Source organism: Myxine glutinosa, chromosome 6 (assembly GCF_964187855.1).
Source record: "Myxine glutinosa chromosome 6, kmMyxGlut1.1, whole genome shotgun sequence".
Taxonomy (NCBI): domain Eukaryota; kingdom Metazoa; phylum Chordata; class Myxini; order Myxiniformes; family Myxinidae; genus Myxine; species Myxine glutinosa.
Window position 1 is genome coordinate 134293476 of NC_136266.1, and position 21109 is coordinate 134314584.

General features: G+C 43.4%; 1 protein-coding gene and 1 long non-coding RNA gene across 5 annotated transcripts in view; one reads left to right on the top strand and one right to left on the bottom strand.

Moving 5' to 3' along the window:
• The window catches only part of ACE (angiotensin I converting enzyme), a 149408-nt gene that overhangs the window by 78924 nt on the left and 49375 nt on the right, over positions 1 to 21109 (bottom strand). For all 4 annotated transcript variants that reach the window (XR_013623864.1, XM_068121109.2, XM_068121110.2 and 1 more), the window contains 5 exons: positions 14191 to 14284; positions 12464 to 12607; positions 12029 to 12220; positions 7423 to 7520; positions 4289 to 4461 (listed from right to left, as the gene is read on the bottom strand). Coding sequence is in view for 3 of the 4 variants with exons in the window: in XM_068121109.2 (XP_067977210.2) it covers positions 4289 to 4461; positions 7423 to 7520; positions 12029 to 12220; positions 12464 to 12607; positions 14191 to 14284 (701 nt within the window). In the remaining variant the exon portion in view is untranslated. The remainder of the gene's footprint in view (positions 1 to 4288; positions 4462 to 7422; positions 7521 to 12028; positions 12221 to 12463; positions 12608 to 14190; positions 14285 to 21109) is intronic.
• LOC137430328 (uncharacterized) lies at positions 15223 to 15789 on the top strand. Its single transcript, XR_010985032.2, has 3 exons — positions 15223 to 15360; positions 15469 to 15526; positions 15676 to 15789. It is a non-coding gene; the product is annotated as an uncharacterized LOC137430328 (long non-coding RNA).

A 21109-nucleotide genomic window follows, 5' to 3' on the forward strand; every position in this document is an offset into this window, starting at 1 on the left:
GTCTGACGGACAGACTGGGTCAGGTTTCAGGCAACTGGTGCACACACTCTGTACAGGAATGACAGGAAGGATCATGTTAATATTACCCTCCTGAGGAGAGGGTATTGCATTTGAGTCCGTTTGTCTGTTTGTCCGCAGAGAATAAATATGATTTTCTATTTTTTTCACCTCAACATAGGTGCAACTCCACCTGTATAATTTTTTTAATGATAATTATGACGTCATAGGTCACGTGGTAGGCCGCCATCTTAGAAAACCCGAAAAAAATTGCACCTCTATAACACCGAAAGCACTGCATAGAAAAAATTAAGACCTGGCTCATTAAAAATAACTCTCCATGTGGAATAACATATGTTAATGATGATGTCATAGGTGCCTCCATTATGACATCATAATTCGACAAGTACAAAACTTCATCTGATGAAGATGAAATTTCTTGAGCATCATCGAGGGATAAATGCTGACATCATCGGTCACGTGGTTCGGCCGCCATATTTGTTTTAACACAAAAGCCTTAAAAACCACTGAAAACACGTCCTGGCGAGGGTTTGCAATCTCTGATTGCCCTTTCTAGTTCTCTCTGCACGATACAGTCACGTGAAAAAGTAAGTACACCCCATGTAAAGTTTTGACTTTTTCAACATATTTCAACATACAGCTATTTGATCTTCATTTCAACAATATTGAGAGATAAAGGTGATATAATATAACAAATATCATGAAGCATTTACATTTTGTAGTCCATTGTATAATTTAAATAAACATAAATGCAAATTTCGCATGTGGAAAAAGTAAGTACACCCCTACATTTATCACCACTTCAAATACCTAAAATAAGAATCAGGTGCACCAGCTCAGGTGCAAATGATTAGAACATCGTTAGAGAGGATCTTGGAGGAACCTGTCTTATTTAAACCTCAGACATTTAGTTTGGTTTGCTCTTTGTTGTTGAAGTGTGCGGCGTCACCATGCCAAGATCAAAAGAGCTCTCTGAGGCCTTCAGAAAGAAGGTTATAGATGCCTACGAATCTGGGAAGGGATTTACAAAGATCTCCAAACAATTTGGAATCAATCATTCGACTGTCCGGAAGATCACCTACAAGTGGAGAAGATTCCAAACAACTGCCAACTTGTTCAGGCCAGGCCGCCCCAGCAAGTTCAGCCCGAGAGCAGACCGCAAGATGCTGAAAGAAGTCTCTAAGAACCCCAGAATGTCATCACGGGACCTACAGGTAGCTCTTGCCACTGTTGATGTCAAAGTGCATGAGTCTACAATGAGAAAGTGGCTGCACAAATTCGATCTACATGGGAGGTGTGCCAGGAGGAAACCTTTGCTGTCCAGAAAGAACATCAGGGCAAGACTAAAGTTTGCCAATGAACACCTCGGCAAAGACCAGCACTTCTGGAACAATGTGCTCTGGACAGATGAGTCAAAGAACAAAGGTAGAGCTATTTGGCCACAGTACCAGAAGACATGTTTGGCGAAAACCAAAGACAGCATTTGACCACAAGAACCTGATACCAACTGTAAAGCATGGTGGTGGAAATATTATGGTTTGGGGCAGCTTTGCTGCATCAGGGCCTGGGCAGCGCACCATCATATAATCCACTATGAATTCTTCATTGTACCAGAGGGTGCTTGAGGATAATGTGAGGCCATCAGTTGGAAAGTTGAAGCTCAACCGAAGGTGGACCTTGCAACATGACAATGACCCTAAACATACCAGTAAATCCACCAAGGAATGGCTGAAAAGAAAGAAATGGAGGGTTCTGGAATGGCCAAGTCAAAGCCCGGATCTAAATCCCATCGAGATGTTGTGGGGGGATTTGAAATGAGCTGTGCATGCAAGAAACCCCTCAAACATCGCACAGCTGAAAGAATTCTGCATGGAGGAGTTGGCAAAAATTTCTCCCAGTCGATGTCAGAGACCTGTAGACAGTCATAAGAAACGCCTACTTGAGGTTGTTTCTGCCAAAGGGGGCAATCCCACCTATTAGAGCCAAGCTGTACTTACTTTTTCCACATGCGAAATTTGCATTTACAAAATGTAAATGTTTCATGATATTTGTTATATTATATCACCTTTATCTATCAATATTGTTGAAATGAAGATCAAATAGCTGTATGTTGAAATATGTTGAAAAAGTCAAAACTTTACATGGGGTGTACTTACTTTTTCACGTGACTGTATAGATACAATAGATCTAGGCTTACAGTAGATCATCAAGACCATCAGGGGTGTGTTCAGTTACCAAGTTTCTTATAAAGTGCTTGCCAAGTGTTTTTGGCACTCAAGCAAGCCCTCCATTTCAAACCTTTGATAAAGAACAGCTGGCTTAGCAAGCGCTCGGTAGCTGCTTGGTAAATGAACACACCCCGGGTGTCTTGCCTTTCAGGTGAGTGTTATTTCAGGTAACGGAAAATACCTTAAGGCTCAGCTTTCAATCTCCAATCTGTCTCATTAATCTTGTGCTGTGTCTGTCCCGTGTTCCCATGTGAATGAATAAGATTAGATAGATAGGATCCGAACAGTGTATTTATTACGTCCGCCACCAAAGGTGGATTGAGGTTATGTTTTCACGCCTGCCTGTCTGTCTGTGTGTCTGTTCGTGAACAAAATATCTCAAAACGTTGTGGACGGATTCGGACGGAATTTGGCAGAGAGGTAGTGTATATGACAAGGACGAAATGATTAGATTTTGGTGAAGATCCGGATTTGTATCCGGCTACGAGAATTTTTAAGTGATTCTTCACCATTGGGTGATGGGGCCAAAACAGACATATAGCAGGATATCTCAAAAGGTTATTGACGGATTTGGACGAAACTTGGTGGAGAGGTTGGGTGTGTGACAAGGACAAACCTTTTCGATTTTGGTGAAGATCTGAATATGGATTCGGATATGAGAATTATTTAATTTTTAAGTGATTCTTCACCATTGAGAGATCGGGTGAAAAGCGATATATAACATGATATTTAAAAAAAGTTATGGACGAGTTATGAATAAACTTGGTAGACCAGTTTGTTTGGTGACAAGAACAAGCCAATTAGGTTTTGGTTCAGGTCCGAATCCAGATCCGACCTGTCAGTGGGATACAAAACAAACTGTTCACCAGGCGGAGGTATGCTCTCTCCATTGTGCCGTTCTAGTTACTCCCACTACCAGGGAGTTACACCAGGGAGTAATGCATTGAATCGTGTCCGTCCGTGTGTGTGTGTGTGTGTGTGTGTGTTCGTGTGTTTGTGAACAAGATATCTGGAAAAGTCCTGAACGGATTTGGATGAAAGTTGGTGGGATGATTACCCTTGGGATAAGGAAGAATTGATTAGTTTTTGGTGAAGCTCAGGATATTATTCCGGATCCAGGAATTTTTTGAAGAATTTTTTACCATTGGAAGATAAGGATCATTTTTTTTTAACATTATATATTCTATATTTAACATTGTGATATGAAAATAGTTTTCATATTTGTTGTAAATGTAGTTTAAACTCGTGGTTATGCATTAGAGCGGTGTATTTATTGACATCTCCCATGACTGATTTGAATCTTCAACTTGTATATAACCAATAGCCAATAATAACCAATAGCCAAAAATAACCAATAGACAAACTACTGAAAGTAAGTTGCAAACTTATGCAGCTCTTCATACTACTGGACTGGCTTACTGGCTTACTCTTCTCTTATGCAGCTTATGCATACTCCTTGCAACCTTGCAACCTTGCAACCTTGCAAGGTTGAACCTTGCAACCTGCATATCTTGAAAAATAAGCAAAGTAGCAACTTCTAATTTGGTGTGTGGGTGTATCTAGGCACAAGGAAAACGCTATCGAAAATTGGGTCGCCACGTCAAAATCCAAGATGGCCGCCACCATATATATGTCTGACCTTGCAACCTGCATATCTTGAAAAATAAGCGAAGTAGCAACGTCTAATTTGGTGTGTGGGTGTACCTAGGCACAAGGAAGAAAGGTATTGAAAATTGGGTCGCCACGTCAAAATCCAAGATGGCCGCCACCATATATATGTCTGAACCTTGTGAGCGGAATATATACATATATATGTCCTCAACACATGACCAAACCATCTCAACCTGTACCTCTTCACAGCATCAATCACAGGCTCTATTCCCATCATCTTTCGCAATTCATCATTTGTCTTCCTCTCTCTCAACGATACTCTGCACATCCACTGAACCATTCGCATTTCCACCACACCACACCATTCGCACCACAGAATTATCTTACTCTTATGCAGCTTACTGGCTTACTCTTCATACTACTGGACTCACCGGAAATCCTTGCGATTGTAAAAGTCCCAAGCAGAGGCGTGACAAACCACATCCCGTCCATCCTCAGGCTTTGTCAGCATTGATTTATCCCAGAAATCTTGTGGCATTGGAATGAGATTGAGGGAAGTGAAGAATTCATCCGACACATGAAACATGTGGGTAGCATTCCACTTCTGTCCAGGAAATAAAGAAGAGAACTTTTAACTGCATACAACAAAGAAAAATCAAAAGAATGTGTTGTATGTATGTGACTGTGTATACATATACATATGTACATATTATGTGGAAGGACATTGGCCCAGTTGCACAAAGCATCCTTCAGGAAAGATTTGAGGATTTACTTAAATATTTCCTTAAGTTTCTCCTTAAGGACATTCTTAATTTGAGGATTGTTGCGTCTTTCCCGTGTTCCCATGTGAATGAATGAATAACATTAATATATGCGAATATTCTTTACATTTTTCCTTAAAACATTCCTTAAAGTTAAGGGAGCACCCATACCCATCCCACCCCACCCTACCCCGTCCTTAACCGCCAACCTTTGAGTTTCCAAAAGGTGCTCTTCATGGAAATTGGTCATGAAGAGGACAATTATGCCAGAGGCTGATAGAACAAAACTCCTGCAATTGAACATTTTTTGTACATTTCAAAACTTGCCGTGAGCGGCGGCATAGTACTTGGACAACATTAATTTGCACTCTCTCATGACTTCCAGAATATTTTGCTTGTTTTGCACAAGTATTTTCCTTTCATAAATTCACACTTTCACAATTCTCAGAAAGTTTCCAAACATTTACTGCACACATTACTCAGCTCTAAACCAGATGTCACGTTTATATTTTTGTATTTTTCTCTCTACGTGATTGTTACATGTTAGTCCATCCCCTGTGTGGACCAAGGCCATTGGACGCATGGTCCAATATTTGCAATAAGACGCATGGTGGTCCACATAGGACCACCATGCGTCTTGGACGCATGTTCCAATACGCATGGTCCGTGGTCCAATACGCATGGTCCAATACGCATGGTCCGTGGTCCAATACGCATGGTCCGTGGTCCAATACGCATGGTCCGTGGTCCAATACGCATGGTCATGACCATGGACGCATGGTCCAATATTTCAAATAAGATGCTCAATGAGAATCAAATTAATTTTACACAGGAATCATTTCATTCCTCGTTCATCTGGAAGCACATGCTCCCCATGCAACATATAACAAGCGTCATTTATAATTATGTGTTCATTATGTGTTTTTGCTTTCGGACACCTCTTCCTATCTCCAATCTGATTGGTTGCCTTAATGCCTTAGCATAGCGATGCCTCCGAAGGATTTTCTCAACCTTAAGGAAATCCTTACTTTGGGATTTCCTAAGGATTATTTATGCAACAGCCCTGAAGGAAATCCTTCACTAAGGAATCAAAGTGTACCTTAAGGTAAATCTTTCCTTAAGGACCAGGGAATTTTATGCAACTGGGCCATTGTTTCTTACCTATTGTTACGTGGAAGGGAGGGGGAAAGGGTATCTATAGCTAGACTGTGCTATGTGCAACATGGACTGTGTGGTTTGAGTAGGTTACTTGCCATGTATCGGGGACCTCAGTCATGTTTAACAAGATGACTTATTCGGGCAGGTGTCTGAATAAGTCATCTTGTTAAACGTGACTGAGGAGGCAGTGTATGTAATTTACAGACAGTATAGCTAGGAGAAGAATGTATGCGGAAAAACCTCTTGATAGTGGGTGGGGTTAAGATTAGATTTCTTACCTCTAATAGATTGGCTTGAGGAAGCCTGGAGTCTATTGGACTGAGGAAGCCTGCTGTGAAGTGGGTGAAACGTCGTCTGAGACCGGCTCTGTTCTTGCTTTTTGTTCAAATTAGTGGAGTAGATCTCGTTTACTTTTTGGCTGGAAGTGCTTTCCTTCTTTTAAAATGTATAGTCCCAACCTCCCCAATCTTATGCCATATATCTTTAGAATCTGCCAAATACAGTGTCAGAATCTGCCATATACAGTGTCAGAATCTGCCATATACAGTGTCAGAATCTGCCATGTGCAGTGACAGAATCTGCCATATACACTATACAGTGTCAGAATCTGCCATATCCAGTGCCCTCCATAAGTATTGCAACAGTGTAATCAAAGTTATTATTATTGCTATATGCTCGAGAAATTTGGATAATTGAAATCAAAAGATGAATATGAGGCTGGAGTGCAGAAGGTCATCTTTGATTTCTTGGTTTTCTATGCATATGTGTTTTACCATTGCAGAACAATAAGCACTTTTTATGTTCATTCCCCCATTTGATCTTTTCTAGGGACAGCCATTATTCAAAGAAAGATGTAGGGGTGGTTTCACATTATCATTTGTTTTGACCATCCCAACTTTGTTTACCTACATTTTGGGGAAACGTCCCTACATCCTTTTACATTAAAAAATGTTTAAATTGTACAAAAAACAGAGGCCATTTTATTGGGATGGACTATAAGGACAAGGGAATATGAACATATATATATACGTCCATTGGGATGGACGAAAGCAGAATCAATTTGTGCACCTAATGACGAGCCAACTTTGGTTGAAAAAATTACTTGTTCATTTTTATCTCCTTATTAGTCAGATTCCTCTCCTGGTTTTATCACCCAGCCAGTTTTGAGATACCAGGCCTGGTGTTGGCTTAGCGGTTAGGGTACGGCTTGGGATCCTAGGATTCTGGGTTCGTAATCCCAAGCGATCGCTGAATTAACACCAGGGGGGTTGACTCAGCCTGTCATCCTTCCGAGGTCGGCAAATTGAGTACCAGTTCGCTGGTAATTCCCTGTGCGTTGCAATTGGGGACCAACAGGGCTGGTGGCAGGAAGGGCATCCGGCCATAAAACATTGCTTCAAAAAGGGGACCAAGGTGCCCGAAAAAGGCCAACCCCTACTATGCGGGGAAAAATGGCCTCGAAAGGTGGTTCCAGTTTTGAGATACCATTTACCTTTATTGTTGACACAATGACCTTTAGCAACCCCAGTGTGAGTTTGGCTTCATCATGACTTTACTACAGTAGCTTTTTCCCTGCTCAGAAGGGAGTTGGACGAGCTATTGTTGTTGGTTTGATGAAGTTCTCTTGATCTAAGGGATTGGCTCACCTTGGCAACCATGGTGCTTGTTACATCGACGATTTCCTTGTTTGGAAAAGGAATTACGAGATCATATATGTTATTCCACGTCTGTGACCACATATTCCCTGGGATGAGAGGGGTTGGTGGATAAGGATATTATTTGCATAAATCACACTGAATTGTGGACAAGACACAATTGTCTCCACAGCAATTACTGAAAAATCACAAAGTTGCATTTATTGCTTTAATGTTGCAAATTATTTAAGTTGATATGGAAAGAGAATGCAGCAGCATATTTTCTTTTCTTTTCATGTTATAGCATGTAAGTATGCATGAGCTTGGGTTTATCGAGGATTTTCCGGTACCGGGTCACAAGTGCGACTTATAAGTGGTGGAGCATAACGCTTATAAGTACAACACTTACAAGTGTTATAAGTGGGACGAGCAGGTTTGGTTGGTCGCGATTGGAATAAACCATTGACTCGGATTATGAACGCGTCGGGCGTCTTTTACTCCCACGCTAAAAGAGGATGCTGTTTTTGAAAGTTGAGGATTCCTGTTCTGAGAATTCCCGATTTAAGTTTTTATGAATTGTTGGTGTCAATTTGTTGATGTTATGTACTTGTGTATCTCTTTGAATTCCTTCACATGTGTTTTGTCCCTGGTTTGTGTGTTCCTGGTTAGGCCACATGCTCTTGTGGATCCACATTCAGGTCTGTTGTGTTTCCTCCTATTTCGCTTTTCCTGTTTGTTTATTCCCCTGCTTGTTGTACAACTGTCAGTGTTTTTCCCTTTTCTCCTCGATCACATTGCTTTTCCGTGACACCCAATTTAGTGGAAAAATAAATCGTTTTGAAAATTACTTAATGGTCAAATCGAGTGATTATCATTTTTTGATATTTTATGTTAAGTTTAGTACACGAACACCAAAAACATGACATATATATATATATATATATACATATATGTGTGTGTATATATCCTGTGTGGAGATGGGAGAAACTTCCAGAAGGACAACCATCACTGCAACACTCCACCGATCTGGGCTTTATGGCAGAGTGGCCAGACGGAAGCCTCTCCTCAGTGAAAGACACATGAAAGCCCACAGAATCTTGTTTCTCACAGTCTGAGACTCATTCATGTCTTCACATCTCCACACAGGATCTCTGGAGTTCAGCAAGAGTGACCATCGGGTTCTTGGTCACCTCTCTTACCAAGGCCCTTCTCCCCCGATTGCTCAGTTTGGCCGGGCGGCCAGCTCTAGGAAGAGTCCTGGTTGTAACAAACTTCTCCCATTTAAGAATTATGGAGGTCACTGTGCTCTTGGGAACCTTCAATGCAGCAGAAATTTTTTTGTCGGCTTCCCCAGATCTGTGCCTCGACACAATCCTGTCTCTGAGCTCTGCAGGCAGTTCCTTCGACCTCATGGCTTGGTCTTTGCTCTGATATGCATTGTCAGCTGTGCGACCTTATATAGACAGGTGTGTGCCTTTCCAAATCATGTCCAATCAATTGAATTTACCACAGGTGGACTCCAATCAAGGTGTAGAAACATCTCAAAGATGATCAAGAGCAATGGGAGGCACCTGAGCTAAATTTCAAGTGTCATAGCAAAGGGTATGAATACTTATGTAAATGTGATATTTCAGTTTTTTCTTTTTAATAAATTTGCAAAACTTTCTAAAATCTTGTTTTCTCTTTGTCATTATGGGGTATTGAGTGCAGATTGATGAGGGAAAAATGAATTTAAACGATTTCAGCATAAGCTGCAATATATCAAAATGTGAAAAAAGTGCAGGGGTCTGAATACTTTCTGAATGCACCACACACACACACACACACACACACACACACACACACACACGAATGTTTTTTAAAATCAATATCTGAGGATGATATTTCGTGTTACGTTTTATGTTAATTTATTTCCATGATCTATGTAAGGTTGTTGAAGCTGTATTATTTAAAGCATTTTGGAGTGGAATGCAGTAATGTGCAACCATGTTGGACTATGATCAGGGGCGGTCTTTGCTATGGGACAGCCTGGGCAATTGACCAGGGCCCCATGCCGGGGAGACCCCAATGACCAGCAGGGATGATATTCTATATGACGTACTGGATAATCCATCAATTACATCACCCCACAGTGTATAGAATGAAAAATCTGATCGTGTTTTCATCTACTGTATTTCAATTTACTCTGATAGCAAAAAATTCCAATAACTAGTTCTACATGTCTCTATCTTCCCTTCACAAATTAGCTATTCCACACAAATTTTTTAGTTGTATTTTTTGTACGGTTGTATTTTTGATGCCCACACGTCGACATTCATTCAGCTAGGTAGCGATATTCGTCGGTCGTAAAAGTTTTTTTTTTTTAACTGATGCAAACGTCATCACTCCAGCTGACGTTATTTTATGGTCTACCTTGGCAAAGTTAGATAGAATCAATGAAATGGAATAACCCAAGTGGGGCAGAAAAACGAAAACAAAAAAGCAGAAAAGACATTTCATGAAAGATCACAAAAAGTGACTAATTTTCACCAAAGTATAACCGAGAATGAAGCAGCAGAGCGGTAATGTTAGGGCTAACAGGTAAAAACGTTTCTATCTTACTATCCCTGGTGTTGGGCTAGCGGCTAGGGTGCCAGCTTAGGATAAAATAAAAATAAAATCCAAGGATCCTGGGTTCGAATCCCGGTCGATCGCTGAATTAACGCCAGGGGGGTTGACTCAGCCTGTAAACATCCCTTCTGAGGTCGGCAAATTGAGTACCAGTTCACTGGTAATTCCCTGTGTGTCGTAAAAAGGCGACAAACAGGGTTTGCGGCAGGAAGGGCATCCGGCCGTAAAACATTGCTTCAATAAGGGGACCAAAAAACAACAACAACCATGGTCCCCGAAAAAGGCCAACCCCTGCTTTGCAGGGAAAAATGGCCTCTAAAAGGTGGTTTTATCCCCAATTATTACGAGTTATAGCCAGAGTATGTAGGTTTTTTTGAGCCTAAAACAATGCATTCACAATGAGATATATGCCAAATTAATCTGGAGTCTTTTTTTTTTCTTCTCCGCCTCTTCCATTTTTTAAGAGGAGAGGTCCGATGGCACCAAGCTCCTGCCCTGCCTCGACCACGATACTCCTCCACTCCCCTTTGTCCTCAGCCAACCACCCCGACCTTACTGAAATCCCTCTTCACACAATCCTCCCATCTCAACCGTGGCCGCTTTTCCTCCTACCTTGTTCCCTCAACCTATCCGCTCTCTTTGCCATTCTTTGTTCGCCCATTCGTACCAAACGTCCAGCCCATCTCACCCAGCATTTCACCAATCTCCCCAGCAAGCTCATCTGCACACCAATTCATTCTCCTTCTATCCACCCTCTTCATTCCCGCAATCCTTCTGACTCAGTTGTTCTCACAAACCTACAGCCTCTGTTGTTGTCTTTTTGTCATTTGCGCCTCCAGACCATAAAGGTAGGCCGGCGTTACACAAGTCATCAGAACCTTTCCTTTCAATCTCCTTGAAATATTTCTCGCTGTCATTACTCCCTCCACCCTCCTCCATGCATTCGCCCCACCTGAATCCTCATCCACATATTTGCCTCTGACTCACCATCCCCAGTCACTGTTCCTCCCAGATACTCGGACCTATTTCCCTGTGTGATATCCTTCCCCTCTAATCTTATATTCATTTATTTTCTCTGCTGCCCAACCCAAATCACCTCAGTTGTCTCCATGCCCATTTTCAGCCCATGTTTCTCAAATGCCTCATTCCACTCCCCCAGTACTTCCTGCATCTCCCACCTACTCTCCACCACAACAGCCAGATCTTCTGCATACAATATCCTTCCCGAATACCTTTCATGTTTACCTTCCTGCTTACCAGCTCCATCACCATGATAAACCTGAGTGGCCTGAGAGCGCTTCCCTGCCTCAAACCGATGTTCACATTGAACTCCTCCAATATCCGAGGACCAACCAAATCTCTCCCCTTCGTTCCATTGTACATCCCTTCCACCATTCTAACTTCTGCTTCCGGAACTCCCATCCATCTGTGTCGTCATCACCATCTCTCTCGGAACAGTGCCATCGACCTTCTCCAGATCCACAAATCTTAATGCCATTTCACCTCGCACCTCCAACCTCTTCTCCACCATCTGTCTCAGCATGAACATCACATCCATTGTCCCTCTATCCTTTCTGAACACCTGCTGCTCTTCTCCGATCTCCTCCTTATCCTCCATCCAACACCTTCATGACATGACTAAGGAGTGTAATGCCCCTGTACATTACATTCTTTTTACAATATCTATTTTCTTTTTTTTATTAAAAGCTCTACATTTTCTGTATTTTCTTAATGAATTATTGGAGAAGAGCGTAAAATCAAATCGAAAACTCCGGTGCATTATTGAAGGGACATGCATTGTAAAAATTGGGCGCTTTATTTTTGTTCAGAGTGGATTGGGTGGGAATAAAGGGTTTGTGGACTTTTGCCCAGGGCCCTAGAATCACTAAGACTGCCCCTGACTATGATCATGCCTTACGGCCAGCTTGAATGTATATTACTTATTACTCTCAGCATATGAGCCTTAAAGGGTGCCAAGTGGTCTTTTGCTATCGCAATACACACTCACCCAGGATGTGTGCTGGAATTGGGCCTCTGAGGTTGACGTATTGAGGCCCGTATGCTTCGTACAACTTCCGCCGTGTATAGGCATGTAAGTTGAGGTACAGTGGTTTCAACTCGTTGTATAGACGTTCGAGATCAGTTGTAAAGGAGTCTGACTCGTAAAATGAGCGCCAAAATGCTCCTGTGTCAGCAAAACCTGTGAAAACACATCATGGGCCTAAATGCTCCGCCATTGACCTTTCATGCCCCCATTTTACCACTTTCCGATTAACTACATGCCCGATTTACGAATTGAGAGAACGAAATACGACTTAATTGCAATGCAAATGTAACAACAGGTCACCTTTAGCCATTGGTTAAAGAAACCAAAGCATACTTGTCATGTTAATCTTCATAATTCACACTAGGAGGGATGTCATTCCTTGATATACCACCTTACCATCCATTTCAGCAGCTTTGTTGCTGAGGCTTACAAATTCAGTGAAGTTGTCGCGTACTGCTTGGCCAACATTTGTGTGCCAGTATTCCCAATAGTACAGCAGCTCCTTGTAGCTCCTAGAAGTTGCCATGATATATGTGATGTCTGTGAAAATACCAACACAGCCCCTCCTTGTGAGGATATTTAAATTTCACAACCGTAGCTTAATTGGCTGTTTAAACAAATCACATACACAGGGCATGTATATCACCTCTTGGTTGAGCAGTGGGACGGTGAAACTTTTCCAAGTTGTGCTATTTCCTATTCACTTTTATTGAACTGCAGTATTATAAATGGAACACCAACATTCCATTATCTCCGCCACTGAAGGTGGATGGAGTTAATGTTTTCACCGCTGTCGGTTTGTCTGTCTGTTTGTGAACAGGATATCTCAAAAAGTTGTGGACGGCTTCAGACGAACTTCGTGGAGAGGATTGGTGTGTCTCAAGGACCAATTAATTCGATTTTGGTGAAAATCCGAATATGGATCCAGATAAGAGTTTTTATTTATTTATTTATTAAGTGATTCTTCACCATTGAGTGATCGGGCCAAAAACTCTATACAACATATTTTTGTAAGTTGTGGGCGGATTATTACAAAACTTGGTGGATGAGTTTGTTCGGCGACAAAAACAAGCCAATTCGATTTTGGTTTAGGTCTGGATCCACATCCGCTCCCGCTCTAGCTAACCCCCGCTCTAGCAGGGAAAATGGCCTTAAAATGCATGTTGTTGTTGTATGGATCCAGATCCGACGTATTCATTTGTTACAAAACGTAAACTGTTCAGCCTGGCAGAAGTTTGCTCTCTACCGAGTACCGTTCTCGTTTTCCTGGATAACAAAACGCTCTTCTGTTTGTTTTTCTGTCCATCTATCTGATAACTTCCTCTTAAGCTGCTTGACCATGGACCATAAAATCAATTTCATTGTAAAGGTCTTGGTTCAATGAGTTTGGGTTGCATATTATTTTTTCCCATTATGGGAAATGTTGACCTTGTGGGATTGTGAATTTAATGTTCTGTTGTTATTTACTTTTAACATTGTTCTTAACGAATGAAAAGAGGAACATCACAGGAACAACGCAGGCATGTTTGAATCGTTCAGCCATTCTTTCGCCTTTGTGCCGCTGTTGTTTTACAATGTCATTTGTGCCGAATTTCATTCACCTGTTTAATACTAATGCGAAAATGATTTGAAGCATCCTTTTTTAATTGAATTGTCAGTGAATGTAAAATTTCCGTGTTTCATATGGACAATAAAAAATTGGGGTGTTGTGGACGTGAAGAAGAGAGTGGGAGGTGTCGACAGTTGGGGTGGTGGGGCAGAGATTTGGGAGATGGGGATGATTGAGGACTTATAGTTGGGAGGGTCGGGGACAGACAGTTGTGGTTTGAGGGGCAGAGAGCGAACAGAGAGTTAGGTGTTGAGGCTTGGGGTGGGAGGTGGGACCGGGGCAGGAGAGGGTTGCAAAGAAAGGAGAGGGGAGGACAGAGAGTTTGAGGTGTGGGGTCGACAGGGGGTGGAAGCTTTGGCAGCGGGGCGAGAAGGTGAGTTTAGGACTTGGGGTTTGTAGGGGGGAGGGGTGACGACCTTGGGTTTGGTGGGGGGTAGGGGAGAGGGTTTATGAGAAGGGACTATAATCTAACAGACTCTGATCCAGCCTTTGCATGAATTCAAGTGTAACTCACTTGGCTCGAGAGAGGCACAGTCCGTCTGCTGTCCAGGTTTGCAAACGGTGCCCTTTGCATAAACTGCTTGCATTTCTGATTGAAGAAGGTTGAACTATAGGGAAACAAAATGAAAATAATGAATATATAGTAGATCTGAAAATGTTTACTTGTTATATATCTACCATATAAAACACAATGGCCGTTTGTGTGTTTGTCTGTCCCCCTAATAAAGGTAGCCTTTAAAGGCCAATCTTTTAACACGAATGTGTATTCACAATGCTCTATTTTTGAGGATAAATGAAAACTCAACAAACACCTCCCATACAAGAGTAATTATATCTCTTCTATTGGAATTGTAGACGGTAATTTGCAAAGGGAGCCCCAAGGGCGGTGTATAGAAGCGTTTTTTAAAATAACAATAAATACAACTTGCAGGGAGTTGAAATTCGCTGCATGTGATGTGTAATGCACACAGAGTAAAACTAGTGTTCATTTATCTCCGTAGGATGTCTAATAAATAAAGAAGATATGAGCACACCTGACTGCTGACACTCGGCCGAGGCTTCAGACTTTGGCACACTCACGAGGCTGCACTGTCGAATAAACTGTTCCAACTTGTAATTTTTGATGGGCTTTTTACTAGCGTATATGTGTGTGTATATATATGCCTGTGGGACCAATCATTAGTCGCCGTCAGAGAAAATTATATTGGTTCCGCCCCTTTTGGCTTTATAAGCTAGCTGTGCAGCCCTATCGGGAGACCACTATTGCTCGGGTCCTCTGCGATAGCGTTGGCATCTCTCGTAGAAGGATGCCTTTGTATGGTCTTGTATGGCCATGCATTGTGGCCCTTCGGGGTCAGGATGCATGTGTTTTGAATGACCATGTGCTTCAGCCTTGGGGTTGAGGTGCATGTGTATGCTAATGGGACAGCCTTGATAGATGGTGTGCCTTGGCCGTGGGGTCAAGGTGCACGTCCAAGGCTGTTCAAATGTTTGATTTTTTACCTTTTTTATTAAAAAAAAGGCAGGCCTTTGTGCTGGCCTCATAAGCACTTCCTGGTTGTCCTAGCTAGGGTGCTGTGCTTGGGTGCGTCTGCTCAAGAAGTGTATTTTCGAGTTTTTGTACTCCAGTGAATTCCTGGCTGTTCAGGACCAGTGGGTGTGTGCATGTAACCGACAGACGAAGGTAGGCTTGCATCGAGTATGCGACGCCATTTTGTTCTTTTTATGTATGAATGGAATACGGACGCTGTTGTTAAATGGTAACTGCATTATGTGTTCACTTTCTCGGCAGAGGTCCAGTGGAGTGTTTCCACCGTGTTCTGGGTAACCCCTGATCGCTTGTGAAAAGGGTATGTGATTCTGTTTTATGTCGTGTAAACAATTTGCGTTTTGTGTATAGTTGATTTGTATATTTATATTGGTGGGTAGTTGGGTTAAGTTAAACCCTTTGGGGGATGCTTTTAAGTATGAGAAAGGTAATTTTGTGTTTTCTTTACAGATATTTGCTCAGTGCTGTCAGCTGCTGTTCTTTTGATAGGTTTTATTACTTGGCTGCTATTCATCATTTGGGATATTCTCAAGTTTAATAAAGTGTTGTATTGTGCTCTCCTACCAAACTTTCAAATAAATTATATTAATTTGAAATCTCTGTTTCTTCAGTTAATTGAACACTTACCTTTGGGGAATTGTCTTCAAATTACTTATTTAGGGTCTCCCACCCCATATTGGGGAAGTGGTGTAGTCTGTAAACAAACTACCAGGAGCCCTGGACTCCCCTGGGTGTCACATTTGGCGTCGTGGACAGGATATTTCAGAGTTGGTTGGAGAACCATACATTGGATTATGGAAAATGGTAGCAGCATAATGTGTTATTGATTGTAGAGAACAGCGTTTGGCAGTGAAGACTCCACCCATCAGTGGACTTGAAAGCTCCGACCTGGTGCAGCTTCGCCACTTTGTGGCCCTTCCCTGGAACTTTTGTTATCAAACGGTGTCATAGAATCATGGAGGCGGAACTACAGACACTGCGGGACCAGCTGGAGCAGCTTCGGGTCGAAAATGAGACTGTCAGGCCATATATCGTGACCGGCTGATAACGTGTCTGTACCTCCGCCGAGGAGAGAACAAACTGTTTACCTCCCTAGAGAGAGGAAATGTCCTAGATTTTCTGGATGTTCATCTGTTGGGGCCTTAACCATAGACGAGTGGATGGAGGAAGTGCAGAGTTGCATAAAGGCAAGACATATGTCAGAGTTGGACAAAGCACTGTTTGTTTATGTTCACCTAGAGGGAGCCGCACGCACTGAGATTAAGTTTAGAGATATAACGATAAAGGAAGATGCTGAGCGGATCATTGAAGTATTGCAGGAAGTGTATGGTTGTTCTAAATCCTATGTGTCCTTGCAGCAGAAATTCTTTGAAAGAAAGCAGAAGGAAGGAGAATCATTGCAGGATTTTTCCCATGCCCTCATGATATTAATGGAGCGAGTGCAACAGCATAACCCCCAGGCTATGCCCAATTCACAGGTTTTATTGAGGGACCAATTTTGTGAAAATGTGAGGGACCACATGCTGCGTCGAGAGCTAAAGAGGATGGTGAGGCAAACTGTTGCGATGTCCTTACTCGACGTTCGCAAAGAGGCGATTCGATGGGTCGAGGAGGGTCAGCCCACCAGAGAAAAGTATGTACGTCCCCTTCTACAAACATGTGAAACTCAAGTTACCGCTGGTAGTGAAGCATTTGGGGTAAATCACTCCGAACTAGCCGAATTAAAAAGCATAGTTCTTAAACAACAAGCCCAATTGGATATGATTACACGAACTAATGTGGGGGCGGGTCGGGGAAGGCCTTTTTATAATAGTAATAGATTTAAGCGGGCACCTGATGGGCGACCAATTTGCATTAAGTGTGCGCAGCCAGGTCACATTGCTCGCCACTGCACACAAGGAAACCCACCCCAGATTAATACTGGTACTGCACAGGTTAACCAGTCGGAAAAACTAGAACCCCCCAGTGTGCAGAGTCACACACTGGGAGGGGTGTCCTTTGACTCTAACTCCGAACAAACCGAAACACTTAGCAAGTTAGTTGGGTCTTGCCCCGTGCTGGCCGTTTCCATTGGGGGAGTGGAAGTCCCTTGTCTGTTGGACACTGCTTCCATGGCCACGACCATTACGGAAAGCTATTTTTTGAACACTTTTCACATCTGCGGAAACAATAACTTTATGACTGCAAGTGGCTGGGTCTTAAAGCAGCTAATGGGTTAGACATACCTTACCTTGGTTATGTTGAGTTAGATGTAAAGGTACTGGACCGGTGTATGCCTAGTAGGGGCATATTGATTGTGAAAGAACCAGCCAATGGTGTTATCAAGAGTCGTAAAAAGACCACCCCTGGTATTCTTGGCATGAACGTTATCACTGACTGCTACCTTGAGCTATTTGAACAGCATGGCTCCAGATTATTTCAGAGTCCTCCTGTGCAGTCTGCCGCCCCGGCATGGAGACGTGTGCTTCGTCACTGTCAGAGGACTAAGGCCATAGTACGTTCCTCCTCTGTATTTATGGTGAGGGTTCAGGGTACACTGCCCATATGCATAGTTGCTAGAACACTTTGCATGGTCCCTGTTACTTGCCCTCAGGTTCCACCTATGGATTTCTTACTTGAGCCCCTTGGTCCCCTTGACGGTTGCCTTCCGGAGGGTTTATTGGTCTCTCCTGCTTTGGTCCATGCTGAGAGAGGTACCCTTTATGCCCCTGTTACTAATGTAAGCCAGTCTGATGTGTGGATAACACCTCGCAGAGTGGTAGGAACAGTGCAGATGGTCAGTGGTCAAGATATTCGGGCTGGTAACTTCCCTCACATAGAGCTCTTGCTTGACAAGTCTATACACGAATGTACGGCCCATGTGTCCGTCTAGTCTGTTGATCTGGATGCTAATGTCCTTGCTGACCTTGAACAGCTTGACTTCCCAGGCCTTACCTTGAGTGAAATTGTCGAGGCAAAGTCCCTATTGGGTAGATACAATTCCCTGTTTTCTAAACGTGAGGGTGATTTAGGCTGTACCAGTCTCATTACACATGAGATCCCGCTTTTAGACGATGTGCCTGTGCGCCAATGTTATCGGCGCATTCCCCCCTCGCAGTATGAAGCAGTTAGGGCACACATCAAACAGTTGCTGGACAGTCAAATAATTAGGGAAAGCAGCAGCCCTTACTCATCCCCGATTGTTTGGTGGTGAAGAAAGATGGAGGCCTCCGTGTGTGTGTCGATTACAGGCAGCTGAATGCTAAGACCCGGAAGGATGCATATCCACTCCCGAGAATTGAAGAGTCCCTTGATGCTTTAACAGGATCTAGGTGGTTCTCAACATTGGATCTAGCTAGTGGGTACAACCAAGTGGCGATGGCTGAAGCTGATCGGGCCAAAACGGCGTTCTGTACCCCATTTGGCTTGTTTGAGTTCAATAGAATGCCATTTGGTTTATGTAATGCGCCTGACACCTTTCAGCGCTTAATGGAGCGCATGTTCGGGGACCAACGTTTCCAGTCTGTCCTGTTGTACCTTGATGACATTGTTGTTTTTTCATCTACAATACACCAGCACCTGGATCGTCTGGAAGAGGTTTTTTCCAGACCTGAACAATAAGGGCTGAAGGTAAAGCTTTCCAAATGTCACTTTTTCCAAAAACAAGTCAAATATTTGGGACATGTTGTCTCTGAACAGGGCGTGGCTACAGACCCAGACAAAGTGGCTGTGGTGCGTGAATGGAAACGCCCCTCTCATCTGGCTGAGCTGCGTTCTTTCCTCGGTTTTGCCAGTTATTACCGTAGGTTTGTAGATGGCTTTGCTAAGTTAGCAGCCCCCCTCCATCACTTGGTAGCACAGCTGAGGGGCCCGAACAAGAAGGGTAAGACCCCCCCAGACTCCATTGTCCTCCGCTTGGGATGACCATTGTGAGCAGGCATTTTTGGCCCTTAGAGAAGCGCTGATCACAGCACCAGTTTTAGCCTACGCCCACTTTCAAAAGCCATTCATCCTCGAGATCGATGCTAGTCATGGTGGGCTTGGTGCAGTACTCTCCCAAGAGCATGACGGAAAGTGCAGGCCTATAGCCTTTGCCAGTCGGAGCCTTAAGCCGGCAGAAAAAAACATGGATAATTACAGTTCCATGAAGCTGGAGTTTTTAGCTCTTAAATGGGTTGTCACAGAAAAATTCCAGGAGTATTTATTAGGTAATATGGTTACAATTTACACTGACAACAATCCCCTGAGCCATCCTCAAACTGCTAAATTAGGAGCACTGGAGCAGCGATAGGCCTCTCAATTGGCTTCCTTTGACTATACGTTGGAATACCGCTCAGGTCGTAATAATGGCAATGCAGACGCCTTGTCGAGGCAGTACCTTGACCGGTTTTCCCCAGGAATGGCTGTCCCTCCTGCTTTATCTCACCCTCCATCAGCTAACTCCCCTGTTTATCAGGAAGTTTACGGCAATGAGATTTCTGCCCTGCCTGGTTATTCACAGCTCGATTTTTCCACTTTGCAGAATCGAGATCCAGCCATTGGTCCTGTGTGGAAACATTGGAGGGAGGGTCGAACCCCAGGACCAAAGGAACGTGAACAACTGAGTCAGGAAAGTAGGGAGTTGTTTTGCCAGTGGGGTCGCCTGGTGGAAAGGGAAGGTGTGCTCTAACGGCGGATCTACCCTCCAGGGGGCGGTAGAGAAGTGTTCCAAATTCTATTACCGAAATGCCTCGGAGAAAAAGTGCTCAAGTGTGTGCATGATGGACATGCACACCAGGGTATAGACCGTACTTTACAGCTTGCCCAGGACCGGGGTTATTGGCCAGGTATGCCAAAGGATGTGGAAATGTGGTGTCGCAATTGCGAAAGGTGCATCCTGGCAAAGGAAGGCCCGAAAGTTCGAGCTTATCGGGGAAGTCTGCAGGCATCGCGACCTAACGAACTCCTGGCAATGGATTTCACTGTGTTAGAACCAGCCAGTGATGGAAGAGATAATGTTTTAGTGCTTACCGATGTATTTTCCAAGATTACGTAGGCGATACCGACAAGAGATCAGCGGGCCAGTACAGTGGCAGATGTGTTGGTAAAACGGTGGTTCCATCTGTTTGACACTCCAAGCCGCATCCACTCTGATCAAGGCAGAAATTTTGAAAGCAAGGTGACACAGCAGCTGTGTAAAATGTATGGGGTCAAGAAAAGCCGGATGACTCCGTATCATCCGGAAGGCAGTGTGAGCGGTCTAACCGCACCCTCCATGACCTCCTTCGTACTCTACCACCAGATAAGAAGAGACACTGGCCCCATTTTTTTATCACAGGTAACGTGTTCTTATAACACTACTGCTCATCAGTCTACCGGAATGACTCCACACTACATCATGTTTGGCTGTGAACCCCAACTTCCTGTGGATTTCCTCCTGGGCATCAACAAAGCTGATCCCAGTGAGGACACTACAGAAGAATGGGTGCAGAAACATCAGGAATGCTTGAGGGTGGTGCATGATCATGTAAGGCAGCAATTGGAGGCCAAAGCTGAAAAGCGGAATCAAAAGTATAACCAGCAGGTAACTGATTCGGGCCTAGAAGAAGGTCAGTTGGTTTATTTGAAAAATCACCAGGTGCGAGGAAGAAATAATATCCAAGACGTCTGGGATTCCCGTCTTTACAGAGTTGTACGTCGACCTCAAGACCCAGGTGTCGTGTACTCTGTTGTTCCTGTCAATCAAGATGGCCCAGTTCGCCAAGTACACCGAATGGAGTTGAGGAGTGTGCCTGGAAGAGAGAACTAATGCCCATCCGGTTGGTTCATTGTGTGCTGTTGACAACGACGTTGTTACTGCTGATACTACAGATGACTCGGAGGAAGAGTCGATGCTTATGGTCCTTGACGAGGACTGGAGAGGAGA